Here is a 19,822-nt window from a genome sequence, read left to right as displayed (position 1 = left end):
TAGAAAACCACTATATAAGAGAAGACATTGAGTAAGTTGGTGCTGACAGGAGTGTGTGGGCCCTGGATGGGCTGACACCCCAGTGTAACATTGCGTGGATCTCTCTGGATTAGCAGACTGGGACGGTTCCCATCTTTAATCCTCTAAAGCCTAACCTGTTGCCGGGCGTGTCCTACTCGGGGAGGCCCCGTGGTAGACCGAGAACATGCTGGAGAGTTCTCAGCTGGCCTGGGAACTCATTGATGTTCACCCGGATAAGACGGAGGTCTGGACTTCTAGTGCTGGATAGGAGGATGAAGACTGACGGATAGTTCTTGGAAAGTCTGTTATCAGAACACCTCACCCTTTGAACCTGCAGTAGTCTTGACACACTGCAAACTCAGAAAACAGCCCAACTAATCAGATATGAAGCAGTGTCAGTGCATATGTGGGTGCCTGCTGGAGGCGCTGAGCTGGTGGCCACGCTGCAGCTCCCTGATACAATGTTTCCATGTGGGGCACAATTCATCAGATACACCGGCTGTTTCGGCACATCTGTAAACACAGTGCTTAACAAATGGGCACAGAAACGTGGACTCTTAAAGTTTTATATGCTACACTGTCATATATGAAACAAACAACATATGTACACAGGCAATCAGTGTTAAGACGCAGAAGAGCAAAACACTTGACCACCAAGACTTTAACTTCCCAAGTCCCCTGAACAAAAACAGGGGTTCTACGTTAGGTGAACATTTTAGACATGAAGGAAACGCAAACGTAACAGAGCTTCGTATTCAGGCAGTAACTCGAGATTCAGGGAACAATCTGATCTCCTGGTGATAGTTTGGCAGCATTTGCAGATAACACGTTTCAAGCGTACAAGTGTTTCTTGTAGACCAGACTAACAGAAATGCTTGAACAATGACATCAGACGACACGGGGACCAGAAGGCAGCCTTTTTGGCAGCTTTAATGCTTCAGTCCAACGTCGGCAGCTTGTGTGATCATAAATAAAATGTTTGTGTTTAGTGTGTGCTCATGTTAATCCAGGCGCTGGATGAGTTTCTCCTCCATCATGCAGTAGACAGCTACGTGGAACAGGTCGGAGATGAAGGCGTCGCAGGCTCGTCTGCTGACGCCTTTACAGCCTCTGAGGTCGAGCAGGGTCAGAGAGGAGAGGCGCTTCAGATAGGACAGGCAGCCATCGGTCAGCTCATTGCAGCCTTCAAACACACACAGACACACATTTAATGTCTTCATATGATTTTCAGGCTTTGGATCAAGAAAGAAGAGCAGCTATGAACGACCACGTGTCATCATTAGTGGCCAACAGAAGTTGTTTCCTGCAGGAATCAAAGGGATGAGGGTCTGCCAATGGAACAGCAGCCTTCCTATACTCGGGTGTGTGAAAAAGCCAACAGTGATCAGTGTGTTTGTTCAAACCTGCCAGCGTGAGCTCGGTGAGGTTATTGCGTGTGTGAGTCCCAGCTGCTGCCAACAGGGCGACCGAGGAGTCTGTTAAATCCTTGCAGTGAGCCAGGTCCAGCCTCTCCAGCTGCGGCATGTGGCGCTGCAGGAGCCTCAGAGTGGACTCAGTGATGTCCAGACCGGACAGGCGGAGCGTCACCATGTTCCTCAGTCTGCTGCGGGATGACTCCAAACCTGCGCGCACACACACACAGCAGACTCTGGCTTGTATTCTGATCACACAGTATCCCACGAGCTGTACAGGTGTACTACTACTACTTTTGATTTGGTCACATGTGTCTGGAGGAAGGTTTCTGTGCTTCTTTAGATCTCTGCTGGTTACACCTGGAAACATTTTGTGCTTGATGAAACAAACCCAATCACAAGCTTTCAGCTGATCACAATCACACTAAAGAACATGTCCCGAGCTGCTCGGCAGTGCGGCCACTGAACTACAAGCAGTGGCGGTGCAGCCCCTCCCAGTGCTTGGAGGAGGAGTGGGGTGAAACACAGCTCACTGAGCCCACCGTGCCACTGACCAGGCAGCGTGACGATCTCTTTAATCTGGGCGTCTGTGACGCCGTCGCACCAGCGCAGGTCTAGCAGCCGTAGATGGGGCAGAGTGGGAGAAACCATTGCCGACAGACAGGACCAGGGCAGACCAGTCACACTCAGCTCTCTCAGACCTGAACACAAACAAAGGTTTAGTAAGACTCTCCAGGACAGGAGACATTCGCTTTGGGACGCCGCGCGTTCGTACCTGGGAGTCTCGTTAGCAGGCAGTTCAGCTGTCTCTTGGCCATGGGCGTCCAGGAAAGGTCCAGAGAGGTGGGCTGTCGTTTGACAATGCCTGCGAGGGCCTGATTGCTGAGCGGGCTGCACCGACTCACATCCAAGTGGCTCCACAGACGTTTGTCACAGCTCCTGCACAGGGGAGGAAGCGGTGGTCGTTTCATAAGCAGCGCGGAGCTTTGCGTGTACAGAACAAGGTGACGCGAGGGTAACGTACCACTTGTACCAGGCCTTACAGACAGTCATGCAGGCCAGCAGCTCAGCTCTGTTCAAGTATCTGAACACAGACACCCAGACCTCCTTCTCCCCGCCTCTCTCATTGCCCACATCCTTAAAGGAGAGCAGAGACGGCAACGATGGAGAAGACAGGGTGGAGGACGCAGGGTGAGCAGCAGCTTCCTCTTCCTCTGAAGAAGACGCGGAGCGAGTTCGAGCGCCTCTCTCACCACGGCTACCACGCAGGCGAGGCCTATGACGACACAGCACAGCGTAGTTCTTATGTGCGATACAATCACGCACATTTGACACGGGCAGGAAAAAGCTGAGTCACTCCGTTATGGACCGAGTCTGGTCATCTAATGTTCACCATACATCCAAACAGCCTCATCCCCAATAAGATCTCCACTCTGGCCTCTTTTCTGTGCTTTTATCCAGTGACTGTCGTTTAATATTTTAAACAGTGGACTGTGCAGAGCTGGCCAGCAGCAGACAGCCCAATCATGGTGAATGGACCGGTTCTTATACAGCGCTTTATACACCCATTCACACAAGCACTCATTCTAACTGCCTAACATTCACACACATTCACACTCTGATGGATGCATCAGAGAGCAACATGGGGTTAGTATCCTGCCCAAGGTTATTTGGTGGAACCGCCAGCCTGCTCTGCCACATGAGCACAGCAGCTGACTGTCCCAGGACTGCTCAGAGGTATCGGACATCATTGAATCATGGATGGAACACCAACACGTGACACGAAAGCTCAATATGTGCTAAAGTCTACCTGCCGGGTCCTCGTGAGGTTATGCTGTCAGCCGCGGGGTCTGGGCACCTGAGCCGTGCAGGTTTGGACAGAGCGCCCTTTCTCTGAATAAAGCCCTGCTGCCCTGCAGCAGTCCTCGGGCCCATGGCTGCTTCCAGCTTTGGAACTATGGAGCCTGAGGCATGAAAAGAGCCTTCTGTTACTCATGCTGCGCCTGCAGATGTGAGCCAATCCTAAGCTGCTGTGCTGGTTTCTTACCACACTGTCTCTTGGCCTTGTTGGGGCGCTGTAGAGTCACCGTCAGGTAGGAGCCACTCAGCAGGTCATCGCTCAGATCAGACACCAGCAGGACCGGAGGTTCTGGGTCCGAATCCCAGCGGCCTTCCTCCTCCACCTCTTCCTCCTCATCATCCTCCAGAGTGTCCATCTCCTCCTCTTCAGGGTCAAACTGCCCCTCGCTGTCTACGTCTTCATCCTCATCATCATCGGTCCTGCGCCGTCTCCTGTGTCGACGATGCTGTTCTTTATCTCCGTCCTCGCTGTCCTCCTCTTCCTCATCCTCTTCATCATCATCGTCGTCCTCATCGTCGTCGTCATCATCCTCGTCGTCATCGTCGTCCTCGTCAGATTCGTCAGACTCATCTCCTCTTCGCTGCATTCTGGAACCTCCGCGCAACCTGACCCCTCGTCCTCGGCGTCCAGCGTCCCTCATGCCAACCCCTCGCTTGAGCTTGAGGACAGAAGATGATCCCGGACTCACGAGCCCGGCTCTGCTGCCTCTGTGGGCCGAGCCTCCTCTCAGCAGGCCTCTCCTGTTAGCGCCAAAGGGCCTCTTGGAAGAGTGAGTCCCACCCCGAGCGTGAAGTGCCATCTTTCTTCTCTGAGAGGCTGCACGTGGAAGAACAAAGAATCAACTCTGTTTTCTTGATGCTGTCGCTAACTGAATCGATGAAAACAGATTTTAACAGCCACAAACCTTCATCGTCATCGTCACTGACGGAGTCTTCTCCATCGCGGCTGTGGCGCTGGCGTCTGTAGATCTTAGCCATACGAGCGTCAAGCAGAGAGGAGGACTTCCTTTTCTGGACAGCGTGGGAGGAATAATCAAAGTGATGGGAGACATAACAAATGATCTTAGAGGAGGGATCTGAGGAACACTCACCAGTGGAAGGCTGTCACCTCGGTCACCTTTAGGCTGCTGCAAAGACAAAATGGATTCTTTCAGAGTAGAAACGACCAACAGCTCAACTCAAAATCTCGATCAAACACTGGAACAACACAAACATGGTTTTTTTAATCCCTTACAAACCCGTCCACACATCAGCATGCTTTTACATGGACCAATCAGTGCTCACGGTGTGCACACCATCAGACATGTACATGAAATCCTGTCACAGTCGGCATTTATCGAGCTGAGAGAGACCTCCACCACAACCACAGAATTAGCGCTGACGATCAGACACTCATTTTTGACTCAGTACCTATCTAGCTTCAGAGAAAGGCCATTTGTCACTAAACACAAGCGCAATGAGACGATGCAGAGGGTACTCGTGTTTGTTTACTGCTCTCCGATGCTGGGAGCAGCAGAATGATTAGCACGCTCGCAGGAAATGGTTCAAAATATCCATTTCCTGTTCACAGAACGTCAGTCAGTGCTGATTCAGCAGGTCCACAGAACACCAACAACCACGTTTGTATTTATATAAAACACCTCAGTGTGTCATAGGCTAATTATACAGACCCTCAGTATAACATATGTGTGCAGCCATAAACGGATATTTGCTGCTTTACAGCTGGAGTCAGGATGAGACCCTCACTGCGTCCCAGCACGGACACTAAGCCCGGGGCACTGACTCGCTGGCATCCTTTAGACCAAGCTTTGTGTCTCTTCTCTTAAGAAAGAAAAAAAAAAGATGGCAAAGAAAAAGGAGTGATGTAAGCGACAGACGGGTGGATTTATGCACAAACAGGCGGCACCTCTCACCAGTCTCGAGCTGATTGGCTGAGAAGGCAGAGGGGCCGCCACCAAGAGAAGTGACGCTGAGGAGGAAGAGCAGGAAGGAAGAGAAGGAGCAGGGAAGAAACCACAGCGGACAACCTCCCCGTCCTGATGGGGGCCCACAGGACCCCCTACGCTAGGAGAGGGCCCCGGACCCAGCCTGAGGACCAGGGGGCCGTGGGAACGGATACGCTGTTGGTGGCCAGCAGCCAGCGATTCATCACTGCCTGATGACTGTGACGGAATTAAATCAAAGTCAAAAATAAATAATAATAATGAAAAACAAACAGGAGACATAAGCCCATTAGATCTGTCACACTGTGTGTGTGTGTGTGTGTGTGTGTGTGTGTGTGTGTGTGTGTGTGCGCGCGCCCGCGCCCAGGCTGTAACAGTGGCTAATTAATGCATTGTGTACCTCTGGATCAGTGATGCCCTGCACACACTTCGGGCACTCCCAGCAGCTCGGGAGGTCTTTATTCACCACGCCTTCCCCCTGAACCTGCAGACAAACATGCAGACAGTTACTCATGCTAGCACACAGGACTTATGAGAAGAAAGACACAGTTGAGTCACAATCTAAGGCTACGTCCACACGTACCCGGGTATTTTTGAAAACGCAGATTTTTCTATGCGTTTGCACCTTTCGTCCACACGTAAACGGCGTTTTCGGTCACTGAAAACGGAGATTTGTAAAAACTCAGTTTTTGCATTTACGTGTGGACTAGAAAAACGCAGAAAACGCAGCGTCAAAGGTGTGCGTCTTGTGACGTCACACTGTGCGCCACGTTATTGTTTGGGTGAAATGAATTTCTACAATACTGTTAATTCTACTCTCTGCAGTGTTTACATGCTTACATATACACACAGTTACTGTCGGTCCACACATACGACTCGGTTCTGCTTCTATGCCCCAGCTTTGTTTACTTTTTCCCACCGAGGCTTCTAGACTTCTGATTGGCCAACATTTCTGCACGGTTAGGAATCTAGCGCCACCTGCTGCTTTGGCATGTTCATAGCAGCGTTTTCCTTCATTTCTGCCTTTATGTGTGGACGGGATTATTTTTTTAAACGGAAAATCTCGGTTTTCAAAAATACCCGTGTACGTGTGGACATAGCCTCAATACAACCTGGAACCTTCATGTTTGTGCCTTCAGACATGCTGTCATAGTTACTAAGTTACGTAGTTACGGTCATAGTTACTAAGGATCCAGCTTCTATTTAAGATGTAGCGAGGCTACGAGCGCTGAACTGTCAACAAGACGAGCACATCCCACTGAGTTGCTATATGCTCCGTGTGTCGTACTGTGAGGCAGGCAGGGTGGACGATCTGGGCACAGTTGGAGCATTCCATCAGAGTAAGGGAGGGGTCTCCGGTCTCCTCCTGATTGGGCTCTTTGCAGATCTCACACACCGCAGACAGAGGCAGGCCCGGCTGGAAGAGACGGGTCGTCAAGTATCTCACACACGCATACATGTTGCTAATTACAAAGACAATGACTAATAAAAACAAGGACCGAGTTACTAACAGAGAGACACTGTCGTAGGACACAGGTCTGCTTTAACTTCCCTGGGCCTCCAAACTTCTTCATGTCTCTGCAGAAGTTGCAGTCTCCACACTCAGGTCTCATACAGGCTTCACAGCGTTTACACCTGCGCGCACACACACAAGGACAGAACAGGATGGCTTAAAACGAAGCACGGGGCTGTGGCACATAATGAAATCCAAACATGAAAATCATTTCACTGCACTGTAAATAGTTAAAACATTTGGTATGTTGTCTTAAATATGAAGAAAAACTGCATCGTGTTTTTATATGAACTGAAGTAACAAAAGGTTTGACACAAGTACGACTTCCTTACCTGACCCTGCGTCGTCTCAACACGGACATGGAAGACGCTGGTTTTTGAGGTCGTGGAGTGATGGGAGTGGAGGACAGTTTAGGGCGAGGTGGTGGTGGGGGAGGGGGAGGAGGTTGGTACCATGATGGCTGGAAGCATAAGAGAAAAACACTTTAATGTGTTGTCCTTGGGACATTTGTCTTCTAAAGAAATCTTTTGCTATCAAAAATGTGTTTTTCATTCATCAAATGGTCTGAAAATAACAGAAGTTATTCATTACTGTGCTATGCATGACTGGAATAAGTTTTAAGTAATTTCATTTATTTATGGGGTTTTTATAACACCTGTGGTCCTCGAGGACAAAAGTCCCCAAAGTACAAGGTGTTGCAAACAACCTACTGCTTTCAGACACCTTTGATCTTGGATCACTGATGTGTGGGCTCAAGCAAAGGTCACAACAACCACAACAACATTCAATTAAGTTTTATTTACACAGCGCCAAATCACAACAACAGTCACATCAAGGTGCTTCATATTGTAAGGTCGACCCTACAATAATACATACACACAAAGTAGCTCACAGGCCTCCACTGCTCTGGAGGCTTGTGAGCTACTTTTTTAAACCATGTTGTGCAAAGCAAAGACCAGTAGGACAAAGCACATATTGTCTTTAATATAATGAGGAGGAAGAATCAATGTTCAGGAAGATCCAGGGTTAGAAGATAAAGAAAATATTGTCAATATTTAGAGCACATGCTACCCTTTCTCTGAAAAAGCACATCAGCCACCTGCAGAAGTGGAAGAAGACTATGAAGTGAAGAAAAGTGATGAAGAATCTGAACTATGTTCAAGTAGGTTCTCAGGCATCCAGGACATGGTAGTCTGAGGAGCTTGGAGAGAAAGTGACTGGGCTTCTTGAAGTTTCTTGAATTTTCAGAATGTGAAACTGAAATAGAAGATGTGTCAGAGGACTACACATCATCCATTTCAATTATGATGAAGACAAAGAATCAAGCAGGAAAGAGGAGTCAGCTGAGACAGAGGAATATTTGCAGTAACGTGAGGAAACACTGATCTGGTCTTCTAACCTTCCCAGTGACAGACGATGCATGACTCTCTCATGTGCCTCAGAGAAAGATGATCTACCACAGTCCAAGCACATGTGCCAGGTCCCATACTCCTTCAGTGGCTTTTCTACTCGAGTACTGAAAGCATTACACACAGTGTATTCTGCTTGTATTCTGCTTTTTAACGTTCACATGCCAATGGATGCATCAGAGACCAAGTTGGGGTTCAGTAACTTGCCCAAGGACACCTTGGTAAGAACTCCAGACTAGAGCACACAGAGATTGAACCAACAACCATCCAATTAGCAGATGACCTGCTCTACAGCTAACTCAATGATGAACAAGGAGGGACAACAAGAGAGGAAGAAAAATGGACCGAATGCAGCTGTAGGCATATGTGGGTGTGTTGATTCTTACTGCCGTGCATCCAGTAGAGTCGCTACGGCCAGTTTATGACATCCTGAGTCTGGTAGAGAAGTTTTCATGCTGACACAAGATTAATCATAGAAGCACAAAAAGGACATAATTTCTTGATAAAGACACAATAGATGATCGTCGTTCATGACACAAACGTGCTCCCATTTGAGGTGTATGATGTGTGTTGGTGTTGACTTGACTTGAAACACAAGTGGGTGTTCCTCCTGCTGTGATGTAAGATCCTGGTACTGATGTGACTGTATGAGCACCAAGTCCCCTTCAGAGGACTCTGTCCCCTCCAACAGAACATCCAAGTAAACCAGGGAACTTTGAGACAAAAACATGGGCAGCATGTGATGCAGGTCCAGCTGTACATGGAACATGCTCGTGTGCGATGGCAAACCGTCTGTCCTGCAGTCAGGACACGAGTTGTCCCTAACATTGCAGGTTTCCAAAAGAAAACAATCACCTGTAACAGCTTGTTTACTGTATATGCCCCTTGGCCTGCAACTGCAGAAAGAATGCTGTCCATGATGGGACCAGTGCAGAGGAATAAACCTGAGCTTCCTCCTGCACTTGGGTCAAATATGGACACACCTTTGTCCTCATGAAAGTTTGCCTTCACTCAGACTCATGCCCTCCTACCATGCCAAAATATAGAAAACTGTCAGGCAATGAGTTGAAATAAAGTTGAATAAAACCTTGAAACACAGAGATGGATGATATTTTATACTTGTTGCTTTATAAACAGTCAAAGCAAACAGGGTCATTTTTGAGCCCAGAGGACCACAAGTGTGATTATGTGCTGCCAGTAAAAAAACTTGAAGTAGTTTAAAAACAGCTTTCTAAATTAACTTTGACATAAACCCGTCTGTGACCATCTGTTAAAGCAGCCGATCCTCACGATACCTGATGATTTAATTTATTTTTTACCCAAAAACAGAAAAAATTCATTTTTATGAGGTTTTTAATCAGACTTACATTTGAAATGGAATAAAGAAATATGAATTAAGTTTTAATTAAAAGTGGGGGAAAAACAAACTTCATATTAATTATGCATCAGTCAAACCAGATGGGGACATTGTTGTCCCCTGAGGACCACAGCTGTGTGGAAATCAGGAGGACATTATGAGGGTTAATTATTTACACTAGAAAATGACTTTGATCACTTGGACTTGATGGATTGTTCAAAGTCAGTTACCAGCAGTCCAGCACACTGGGACGGACATTAGCAGTGGAAGCTGGTACGATGACACAGGAAGTATACATGCTGCCTTCAGAAGCCGCCACAGCAGACCATCAGCCCCCATCTCACCCTGTCCCAGCACCCCCTGCATGTCCTCCTTCACTACATCCATGAACCTCCTCTGAGGCCTTCCCGTTTCCCTCCTCCCTGCTGCTTCTCTTCTTATCAGAGCTTATGCACCATCAATCGCTAAAGGTCAGGACAGAACAAGTGTGCGAACGACTAAACATCTGGTAGTCATCCTACCCAGTCCGGCTGTATAAGGAAACACATTTACCTCCGGGTGACCCGGGTCCCCCCCCCCCCGTGAAGCATAAGAAAACAGATGGGGGAGAAAAAAAAAAAAAAAAAAAAAGAGCTGAATATTGGCTTTATGTGCATGTTATCATTATATAAATAATTTGTTGTTGTTGTGGTCCGTTTGCACGGCTGGTCACAGGCACTTTTACGACTGCTCGTAACGTCCGAACAAACATCTGGACGCTCGATTGACACACATCTTTGTGCGCACGCACGGTTAGCTCTGCTGGACAGACGAGACCAGAGTGGACGTGTTAGCACGTGTCCAAACTTGGTGCTGTGTATTATGACCACAGTCGGCACAAACAGCTCAGAGTGCAGAGCTGAGGATCTGCAATCAGTGTCTGTAACGCAGAGTTAAATGAACAGCACACACAGAAACTGTTATGTGTGTTAAAGGTTTAAAAACTACCGAGTCACGAGGCGTACTTCACAGGACTGTGGACAGGATCATAAACCTCCTTCATGTGACTCAGTCTCTCTCTGCACAGACGCAGTGCTCCACGGACCAGAGGCAGGGTTACCATGACAAGTGTGCAGTCTGTTGGTGAATAAAGACCGCTTACCCTCTTCGGCCACCTGACGATGGGCCGTCCTGTGTACGACATGCTGGGATTGTCATTAGCGTGCTCCTTCAGTAGTGCCTGCAGGACAGCAGAGACATGAGCGTGACAGAAAGAACCGCGAGGCTCACATGGAGCTCCACGACGACATACAGAGGAGCGATACCTTGATGTGTGTGATGAGCGCCGGGGCGTTGTGTATCCCTGCTGGGACACACTTCTTGTTAGAGGGCAGAGCTTCCAGTTTACCCAGCAGGTTCCAGAGTCCCTCCAGTTCAAGGGGGGTCAGGTGGACCTTAAGTGGAAGCTTCTCAGAGTCTTCCTCACTGCCAACACCCTCCCCCTCAGTCTTCAGCTGCTCACTGACTGGATCTGAGCCACACAGATTCTTCAGACCTTCATGAAGGAAATAAGAAAGACTCAGAACTGACCAGTATGGCCCACACAACACGCATGTGTGTCCCCCAGTGGGCAGTGACTGCGGGCTGTGTACATACCAATGCCCAGGGAGTGTTTCTGAAACTCTGGGGTGAGGTAGGAGGTCTTCGTCAGGCTGAAGACGTAGCGTTCCAGCACGTACCAGCACATCTCATAGTAGAAGGGGTAACGAAACTTCGCTGGAACCTGCAGGAGGTAAAAAGATTAAAGTCTATTCACGTTCATTCAGCAGCTCATGCAGAGCCTGCTCACCTACCCGCGTTCTGTCCTCTATGCTACAGATGTTGAGCTGCATGGGGATGTTAAAGCTGTGCAAGAAGTTTCCTCCAAAGACCATCGAGTCCACCGGGGTGTAAACGGCATGAATCCAACCTGTAGCACACAGTGATTATAATACCACAGGACTGCTTCTGCAGGTAGTGAGTGCACGTCAGTGTGTACCTGAGGGTATGATGAAGGTGCAGCCCCGCTTCAGTTCAATCCTCTGGCAGTCAGACGCTCTGTCTCCCAAGAACACATCTCCTTGTTTCCCTGACAGTACCCAGTTCTCATAGAGCTCCAGGTTCTGAGGAGTCGGAGGAATCAGCCAAAACACCTGCAAACAAAAGTGTCATTCACTGTGCTCTGCTGTGGGACAAAACAGACACTTTCAGGAGGCCCCTCCCCTTCTAGCCTGTTCTTTATACTTGACAGGATTTATGCGTTGACCCGAAGCTGTAACGGGAAAGAGATCGTCTCTTAGCCGGCCCCTCGTGGCCTCACCTTGCTCCCTCTCAGTATGTGGTACCATACTGAAGTCCCACCGAAGTCGATGTGGAAGTCTGTGTAGCAGCCCTCAACACTCATCAGACAGTACCTGTGGAGACATCATCGTCATCACGGCTCACATCCTGCCGCCACACTTGCCTACAGCAGGACACTTACTTCTGTACTTTGGGGTACTGCATGTCATTGATAGAGTTAGTCGAGTCTCTCTGTCTCTCTTTCAGATGCCGAGGCCACATGTTGTCCACCCAGTCGATCAGATCGACCTACACGTGCAAACGTGAGACAAAATACAAACAGTGAGACAAAAAAACAAACAGATTAAAATCACTTTAAAGGTTTTTATTTCCTGTCAGCAGTTCCAGTCAAACAGGCCTGCAGGTACATACTGTGGCAGGCCTCTTGACCCAGTTCTCCAGTTTGGTGTGGCTGAACTCCAGGCTGATAACATTATAGAGCTTCTCTCTCTGACACGGGGGGGTCTCATAGTAACGTGTCCACTGGGCCATGGACATCTCGGTCCCCTTCTGAGTGCTCACATCCATCACATCTATCATGCGTCTGCTACCTGAGAGGGGAGCCTTCTGTTAGACACAGCGTGACACAAGAGGCTGCTCACAACAGCTGGGCGGATGTCGAGCTTCTCCAGAAACCTCACTGAGTGAGGAGCATCAAGACAACGTTCAAAGTAATGACTTTATTTATCCTTTTGTCCTTAAGTTGATCAGCAGTGAGTGTTTCACATACAGGCTCATTGGCTGAAATGGCTCTATATGAATAAAATTCAGTTTGTGCTAATCTGAAGCTACCTGTACACCTATGGACATGATTCAGTTAGAAATCACCTCTAATTAGTATCACTGACAGTTATTTTCAACAATTAGGTTCAATTTCTTCTTTGTTTTTAATAGAAAACCCCGTATTTTAAATAAGTGTGTAATTACAGCATTTATTACCTAAATCACTGCGTTTGTACAGCGAGGCAAAGCCAGGACTGAAGCTGATGCTTAGCAGCAGTGTGTAACTGAACGAGCCTTACCGACAAACATCTTGACGTCATTGACGCTGAAGTCAGGATCTGGCATCCTGCAGAACCAGAGGACACAACATCATTACATCAGCTCAGTTTATAGACGTATTTAATAACACTGAAGTTACACAGGGGCCTACTTGATTCCCAGTCCATCAGGCTTCTCAAAAACGACGGGGTCCCTCAGACCACCTCTCTGAATGAATGCGTATGTAAAGTCTGCAGAGAAATATACAAGCGTCATTCAACACAGGACTATAATCCATAGGACAAGAAGTACTGTCCTATGGATAATTAGGACAGTACTGTTGTTTCTTATATTAGGCCAGCTTCCATCCTTCCACCAGATAAAACCTCCACAAACGCCAGATTGACACGAGTTTATTTCTACGCTCTGTGACTGGTGTGTTAGGTTTCTTGGGATTTGCAGATTTCACGGGGAGGTGATGTCAGAGTGCATGCAGCTGACCTTTTACAGTCACATGTATGAGCACAGCTCATGACATCACAGTGAACACCGTGTGCACTGTCCAGGGTCCTGAAAGCACATCTTTGTGTGGCATCCTAATAAACTGGCATATCTCACTCTTCAAGCACGATCTCTCAAATTTCTGTGACACCACCTCAGTGCAGCAACGACTGCTGCTTTATAAGACATGTTTCTTCATTTAAATATTCCCTCGCTATAAGATTCTAAGAAGCAAAGAAAAAAGCGTCAGGCTCTGAAAAATAAAGCTCAGACGCAAAGACTCAAAGCTTAAACCCATATAAGAAACACAAAGACACTATACCTACGAATACAGTGTGTTTGTACACGTCCAGCCATCTCTCTCACACACACAACAATAAAAGTCATTTGGTTTGATTTGACAAGGGGAGTGGCCTAGTTTATATTGCGAGGATCGAACCAATCTGCAACAACAGGTATGTGGACGAGCCGAACAACGCACCTGGTAAGAGCTTAACAGTGCACAGACTCTGCAGACGGGATCGTTTCTGTCCAACTGCAGGGTCCCCTAGTGTGAGCTGCTACGGGCAAAAATTATGGGTAGTGTCATCTGTAGCGCTTTTACCATGTGATACGACCTTGACCCAGTTAAATCAGCTGATGTCTACTGTCACACAAACGCTGAACGTAATATGTTGATGTGGCTGTTGGACTGCTGGACGGACAGAACCCAGGACACACTCCCTCCCTTTGGGAGAGAACGATGGAGACAGTGTTCACACCAACCTTTTCCATCCATGCGAAGCACTCTGTCAGAGCTGAACCTCTCACTGTTAACCTTCTCCTCCAGGTCAAACATCCTCCTCCCATCAATCTCCTCATCTGAGATGCCATCATCATGGTAACGCTGCTGGTTACGAGCACGCTAGAGAGGAGAACAGAGTAAGAGGGATGGTAAAAGACAGAGGACTGAAGTGCTTTGGATGGACATTAACCCAAACTGGACAGTCCTTATCAAACCAACCGCAAAAAAAAAGTCCAAAGTGGCGCTTCACAGAGTGGCAGCTAAAAGGATAATAGGTAACCATTTCTACAGCCTCGTGCCAAATATCTGAAAACTAATTATGGTTCATGAGCATTAGGTTCTGTAGGGGAAGCTTCCCAGCACTGCCAAGTGTTCACTCACAGGGATCACCCCTGTCGTATCCTAGGCCTGACAGCAGCTACGGAGTACTGAATGGGTATAAATGAAATGGGCTTGAATGGCAGTCCACGTTAGGGCCCACCTCAATTCTTTTTGACCAAGAAGATGAAAACGGCTTCATCGTGAAGCATCAGGAACTATAAAATCAGCACTTTAATAGATTCATTGTCCTCAAAACGATCCGACTTTGGGCCCGAGGCTGCAGCCTCCCACAGGAGACACCGAGAGGACACCAGCGCACCACGGGGCCGACACACGGAGACAAGTACACACAGAACTTAATCGGATTCACGTGCACAGGTGTGAACTCCAGCAAAGGGAGGAAGAGGCATGTGTGATCATCATCATCATGTTAGTCCAGGTTCGAGACTGCAACTGATCATCACATTGTTGTGATTAGGGCTGTGCCATATCGTACCGTTCACGGGAATACCGGTGTAATGTTGGGCAATAATAAGAAAATGAAATATGGCGATAGAATATGGGTAAAACGCGCATGCGCAGTGCCTTTGTTTACATACGCACATGGAGGAACAATCATGGCAGCGACGGAGAATGAGAAGAGTGAAAGTGGATCGTTGAATGAAACGAACCAGAACTGGTTTGTAAAAATGCTGCAGCTTCAGTGGTGTGGAACTGGTTTAGCTTTCGTCCGTCAGATACACAACAAAGCACTATTTTTGGTAGCGCATGCTAGCGGGCCGTCGTTATTACCGAACACGGCGCTCAAGAATCTATCAAAGTACGACTTGCTGAACTATGAAGCCGCACCACTGGATGGATTGTCTTGCTGACAGATTGGTTAAACTGTCAGCAAGGAATTTGCACAGTTACATTTTTATACAACTTTAATGTGCATACAAACAAACAAACAGCTGCTTGTTTAAGTGAAAATACATTGATTTTTTTTGCACTAATAAAGTTGAGATGTAAAGTATTTTGTCTCGTGTCAATTATATCGTCAGTTATTTTGTTATCGCAAATGTTTAAATATATATGGTGATAAGTATTTTGGCCATATTGCCCTGCCCCAGTTGTGATGTATAGTTGTTTATAGCAGAGTCTTCTGGAGCAAACCACGAGCTTTAAGTGTTAATAAACAAGTTATCAACATAAATTAACAGCCAACTTATTTCACTCATGCTGGTTTGCTAGTGTTACTCTTTTTAAGCACCTGCTGACTTCTTTTATAATGCTAACTGAAAGCTCAGGCGACGTCATTGGCTGGCTGCAACATTTATCCTGGCCCTGCATCATTATTTTGATGATGTCAAACAGATACTTGGGGTACAGACTGATAACACACGCACACTGAACCCGCGTGTGAAACGTGCGTCCATCACCGTCTTCATGTTCCTCAGGACTCTTACCTTATTAGGTCCTTTTTAAAGAAAATAAACCTGGAGTTGAAAATGATGGGGAAAGGCGCTGGGTGCCATCTTATCCTAACCCCTCATACTAACATACACACACTCTTCATTAACTGATGCCTCAGGCACAGATTCATTAGTACTTTTGGCTGTTGGTCATTATAAGTCATTCAGCATTTTCCTTTGTATAATGTACAAGTACTAAAAGGTTAACTATAGAGTTTCCCTCAATTACCTCCTTATTAGCTGCATTTTCACAGTAAATAACAAAGTTCTGTATATGAATTTGCCTACGATTTCAAAACACTTCTAAGGAACATGAACAGCAAGTCTGCAGGTACACAAAACTGCAAGCAGCAGGCGTGTCTGTTTACTCACAAACAGACACACTTGAGAAAAAAATTTGGACATGAAAGCAAAGTGCTGGTTATCACCACTCCACACCTGCAACTGCCATGTGTTGGCCAGAGAGAGGACCACTGTGTTTATTTGGTAGATCAATGAAAGGACTCAGTTACTTGAGAGGGAGTTGCCCACAGCTCTCTTCAGTTTGACACCCTGCTCTACAGCATATCTTCCAACAATACCACCCGCTGTGCTTCACCCTCACGGACCCGGCGCATACTGTGATGCAGCTTTGTCAGATATGGTACTGCACAAGACGCACGTGAACCTGAAGCTCAGAGATAAAGTTGCAGTGATTTGACCGAAGGCAGACACTGAGCGTTGAGACTGCTCTGCGTCCCTGCATCCTGCAGTGGTCTCCCGCTGTAACAGAAAACAGGGCTCAGGCTGAGGTAGCAGAACCAGCGTGTTGGAATCTGCCCGACACTTACCAGTCTTTTGCTGTAGCGCGGTTTGGAATCATCCATTTTCATTCATGGAACCAAAGGCGAGTCCTGAGTGCCACTACAGACACCAGTGGGCAGCGATGGTCCCACAGGAGCCGTCACTGTGCTGTCCTGGCAGGGCTCGCTGCCTACCTCTAATTCACCGACTTCTTACAATTTAGTCGCATACAGAGCCGGACTCGCTGGCGTTTAGAAAATCCGACAGGACGGTTTAATGTTCGAGCTTCTTTATCTGGTTTTTAACAGCCACACTCCTCTCTAGCTTACGTAGCTGCCCTGTCACTACCCTACAGAGACAAAACGACATGACTCCGGAACGGCTATCAACATGTAAAAAAACAACAAGAAGCTGGCACTATTACTTGCTTTAGTCCTAGCATGGTAATAAAGTTAGTTCCTTCTCCGAACAGCCGCCATTTTTACTATACCCCGCCCACAAACGGACACTGGACCATTCACACTCATGCCCACACCCTTTCATTGGACTACAGCTGTGCCACTCACGCGAAAGAGCTGTAATTTCTGATTGGATATGGCCAGCCAATCAACATATAAAGAAATTGGGAAGCAACCAATAACAGCACACTTCCAAAGCAAACTCACATCTAATTGGTTGATATAGTCAAAACAGGTCGACTAGTGGACAAACGCGTAATCAGTCATAAGAACTAGCCAATCGCGCTAACAGTTATCGTGCTAACAGTTATCGTGCTAACAGTTATCACAATAACCACCGTCTATCACTCAATACAACTAGTCATTACTTTCAAATAACACGATTACACAAAAATAATGCGTTTTAAATGCCTACCCCCATCGCAGCGGAGATCCGTCCACTTACAAACACCCGCCGTAATCGGAGACGTATTACGCCCTCTGTGGCCTGTTTTCTTCTCTCAGAGGCACACGGCGGACGGACACGTTTTGTAGCCTTCAACCCAACAAGGAAGTGCCCGCCGCCCCATAAATGGAAGTGCACTTTGAACAGCTTACTGTTGATTGGCTGGAGAATGTTGCGTAGCGCTCCTGATTGGTGGCAGGGACTGTTTGTCAAACGCGTACAGCTTGAGTACGGCGAGCGAGAGGAAAACGTCGGCAAACGCTAAGGTGAAATAAAATGGAAGTGTAGTAACTGGCAGATTGACTTTTATTCAAAAAGTGAAGAAAACTACAAACGATGCACTTTTACAAATAGTTCGCCGTGCTCAGAGCCACGGCCTTCAGTCAGCAGCAGACACAAACACACAGCGTGTACAAAGAAGCTAACGATGAAGCGCTGGAAGCATCGGCAGACCAGACCTTACAGCGTGTCCCTGTGAATGGACACCTCAATCCCCGGAATTTGATATTTAGCGGTCCTAGGATCAAATTTGAAGATGAATAAAATCTGTGATAGTTCATTGTCACACAACAGCTGCCTGTCGACTATCGATGACCTCTCCCGGCAGGACAAATCTTCCAGGTTATTTTTCTGAACACACTGCGCAACTAAATAGTCTGCCATCAGTTTGTTCAGACGCCTCAGAAAACTTCCAATTGGAATTTTATTGGAATACACATTTTCAAAAATATTGATATAGGAGAGCAGGCTCTCAGTTCACGAGTGGGCTGTACTGCATCCAACACCACAGTGTGGGTCAGAGCAAGTGCCAGAATAACAAGCATAAAAACAGACACACAAGCACATTATACAAACATGAGAGTTCAGTCGTAATAAACACAAATAACAACGATCTAAACCAAATACCTGAATCATCAAATGATTTGTATTTCTAATCTTACACATTTAAAATGAACATCAATTCCTGAGTCACACTATCTAAGATGAGCCATTTTTAATCACTTCAAGGTTAAAAGCTCACTACGTGGATTTTTACTGTGAATCCTAAAGGCCTCTCGACGGGCCTGCTGTGGACATGGGGCAGGATGCAGTCTACAGCACAGGTGTGTCAGGTACCAGCACCTGCTGTAATCACTCTAATATTAATGGACACCCTCTGCTGTTTATTCCTTACACAGCAACACAACAGCTAATCTTCCTAATAAAAGCTTTTCATGGCTGCATTATTCAAAAGTTGTTTACAAATCAGGTGCACTTTCCTGAATATGGATATGATAAGTGGACAAATCAGTGAATGAAAATGAAATGGAGCATGCTAGCAGTCACACTCAGTAATTCACAGGCTTGGCCCTGATTGTTGGTGACCTTTCATGCTGCACATTTTCAAATTCCAAGTTTGGTTCTGAAAAATCGCTCCACAGCAGATCAACTGCAGCAGGGTTAGGGTAAGACGTATCACACACATTTGCACTGAGCACAGCTAAGTAATGATGAGCTGATGCTAACACATTAAACATGCATGTAGCCCTATGATGTGGACATTCTTGGTGGGATTATTGACGTGTCGGTCGCTGCACTGAAAGGTCTCCAGCTTTTCTTTTCTGTTTTGTGCACACAGTCATATTCAGTTTGTTATTGGACAGGTTAGGGACACAGACTGGAGCGAGGCCATGAAGAAGAAAGCTATCGTCATGTTTTTCTGATTGAACTGATCATAAATGTGGCGCTTTGTTCCTGATATGTAATGAAATTAGAGCAAACTGAGTGTCCTGCGGCCTCCCGTGGCCTCAGATGGTGGGAGACTTTCTTCATTAGGGTCTCTATTTGATGAAGCTGTAGACAAATGAACCCAGGACGACAGCCAAAATCACGCAGCAGCAGAAGATCATCATTTGTTTCTGGAGAGACAAGTTGGTTCGGGGGGGAGGGGTCAGAGACAGAAGGTGGTGTTAAACAAGATGACTCCCGGTCAGGCCGAGCAAGACTAAAGCACACCCTACATCTACTGCCCAGGCCCCCAGGGTCTGAGCAGGCCCCTAAAGTGCCCAAAACACAACAGTCTCAAAGTGACCGGAGCACACAAGCCAGTGAGGTTTAACCCGTTTGCTTCACAAAAAGACATTTTTCCCCAGAAGGATCTGAACGTGGCTGCACCACGCTGTAACACGCTGTAGCACACTGTAACACGCTGTAGCACGCTGTAGCACGCTGTAGCACGCTGT

At 47.1% G+C, this 19,822-nt stretch overlaps 2 protein-coding genes across 3 annotated transcripts in view; both read right to left on the bottom strand.

The window, feature by feature from the left end:
- Window positions 1-573: 573 nt before the first annotated feature.
- kdm2aa (lysine (K)-specific demethylase 2Aa) lies at window positions 574-17,739 on the bottom strand. Of its 2 annotated transcripts, none has more exons than XM_005753378.1 (25): window positions 17,571-17,739; window positions 14,121-14,259; window positions 13,027-13,105; window positions 12,896-12,942; window positions 12,246-12,424; window positions 12,016-12,122; window positions 11,854-11,947; window positions 11,533-11,686; window positions 11,348-11,463; window positions 11,151-11,277; window positions 10,820-11,049; window positions 10,657-10,734; window positions 7,082-7,209; window positions 6,748-6,871; window positions 6,525-6,653; window positions 5,637-5,720; window positions 4,385-4,420; window positions 4,199-4,304; window positions 3,481-4,110; window positions 3,244-3,397; window positions 2,458-2,709; window positions 2,209-2,372; window positions 1,988-2,134; window positions 1,425-1,643; window positions 574-1,204 (listed from the first exon to the last, which is right to left on the bottom strand). In XM_005753378.1, the coding sequence occupies exons 1-25, from the start codon at window positions 17,574-17,576 to the stop codon at window positions 1,023-1,025; spliced, it is 3,711 nt and encodes a 1,236-aa protein (XP_005753435.1). In that variant the 5' UTR covers window positions 17,577-17,739; the 3' UTR covers window positions 574-1,022. The 2 variants fall into 2 exon arrangements, with proteins under 2 accessions (XP_005753435.1, XP_005753434.1); XM_005753377.1 differs by lacking the exon at window positions 17,571-17,739 and adding an exon at window positions 16,745-17,241.
- A 1,681-nt stretch (window positions 17,740-19,420) lies between these two features.
- The window catches only part of stx3a (syntaxin 3a), a 7,933-nt gene continuing 7,531 nt past the window's right edge, over window positions 19,421-19,822 (bottom strand). Inside the window, exon 9 of the mRNA XM_005753386.2 lies at window positions 19,421-19,498. Coding sequence (XP_005753443.2) covers window positions 19,421-19,498 — 78 coding nt within the window. The remainder of the gene's footprint in view (window positions 19,499-19,822) is intronic.

Source organism: Pundamilia nyererei, unplaced genomic scaffold (genome assembly GCF_000239375.1).
Source record: "Pundamilia nyererei isolate P.nyererei 1_Seehausen unplaced genomic scaffold, PunNye1.0 scaffold00424, whole genome shotgun sequence".
Lineage (NCBI taxonomy): Eukaryota > Metazoa > Chordata > Actinopteri > Cichliformes > Cichlidae > Pundamilia > Pundamilia nyererei.
This window is presented reverse-complemented; position numbering and strand designations above follow the sequence as displayed.

Coding starts and splice junctions, on each gene's coding strand:
- kdm2aa (XM_005753377.1), bottom strand. CDS start 16,786: ATGAAAATGGATGATTCCAAACCGCGCTACAGCAAAAGACTG. Junction 12,123..12,245: donor GGGTCAAGAGGCCTGCCACA/GTATGTACCTGC, acceptor TTGCACGTGTAG/GTCGATCTGATCGACTGGGT. Junction 2,373..2,457: donor TGTAAGGCCTGGTACAAGTG/GTACGTTACCCT, acceptor TCCCCTGTGCAG/GAGCTGTGACAAACGTCTGT.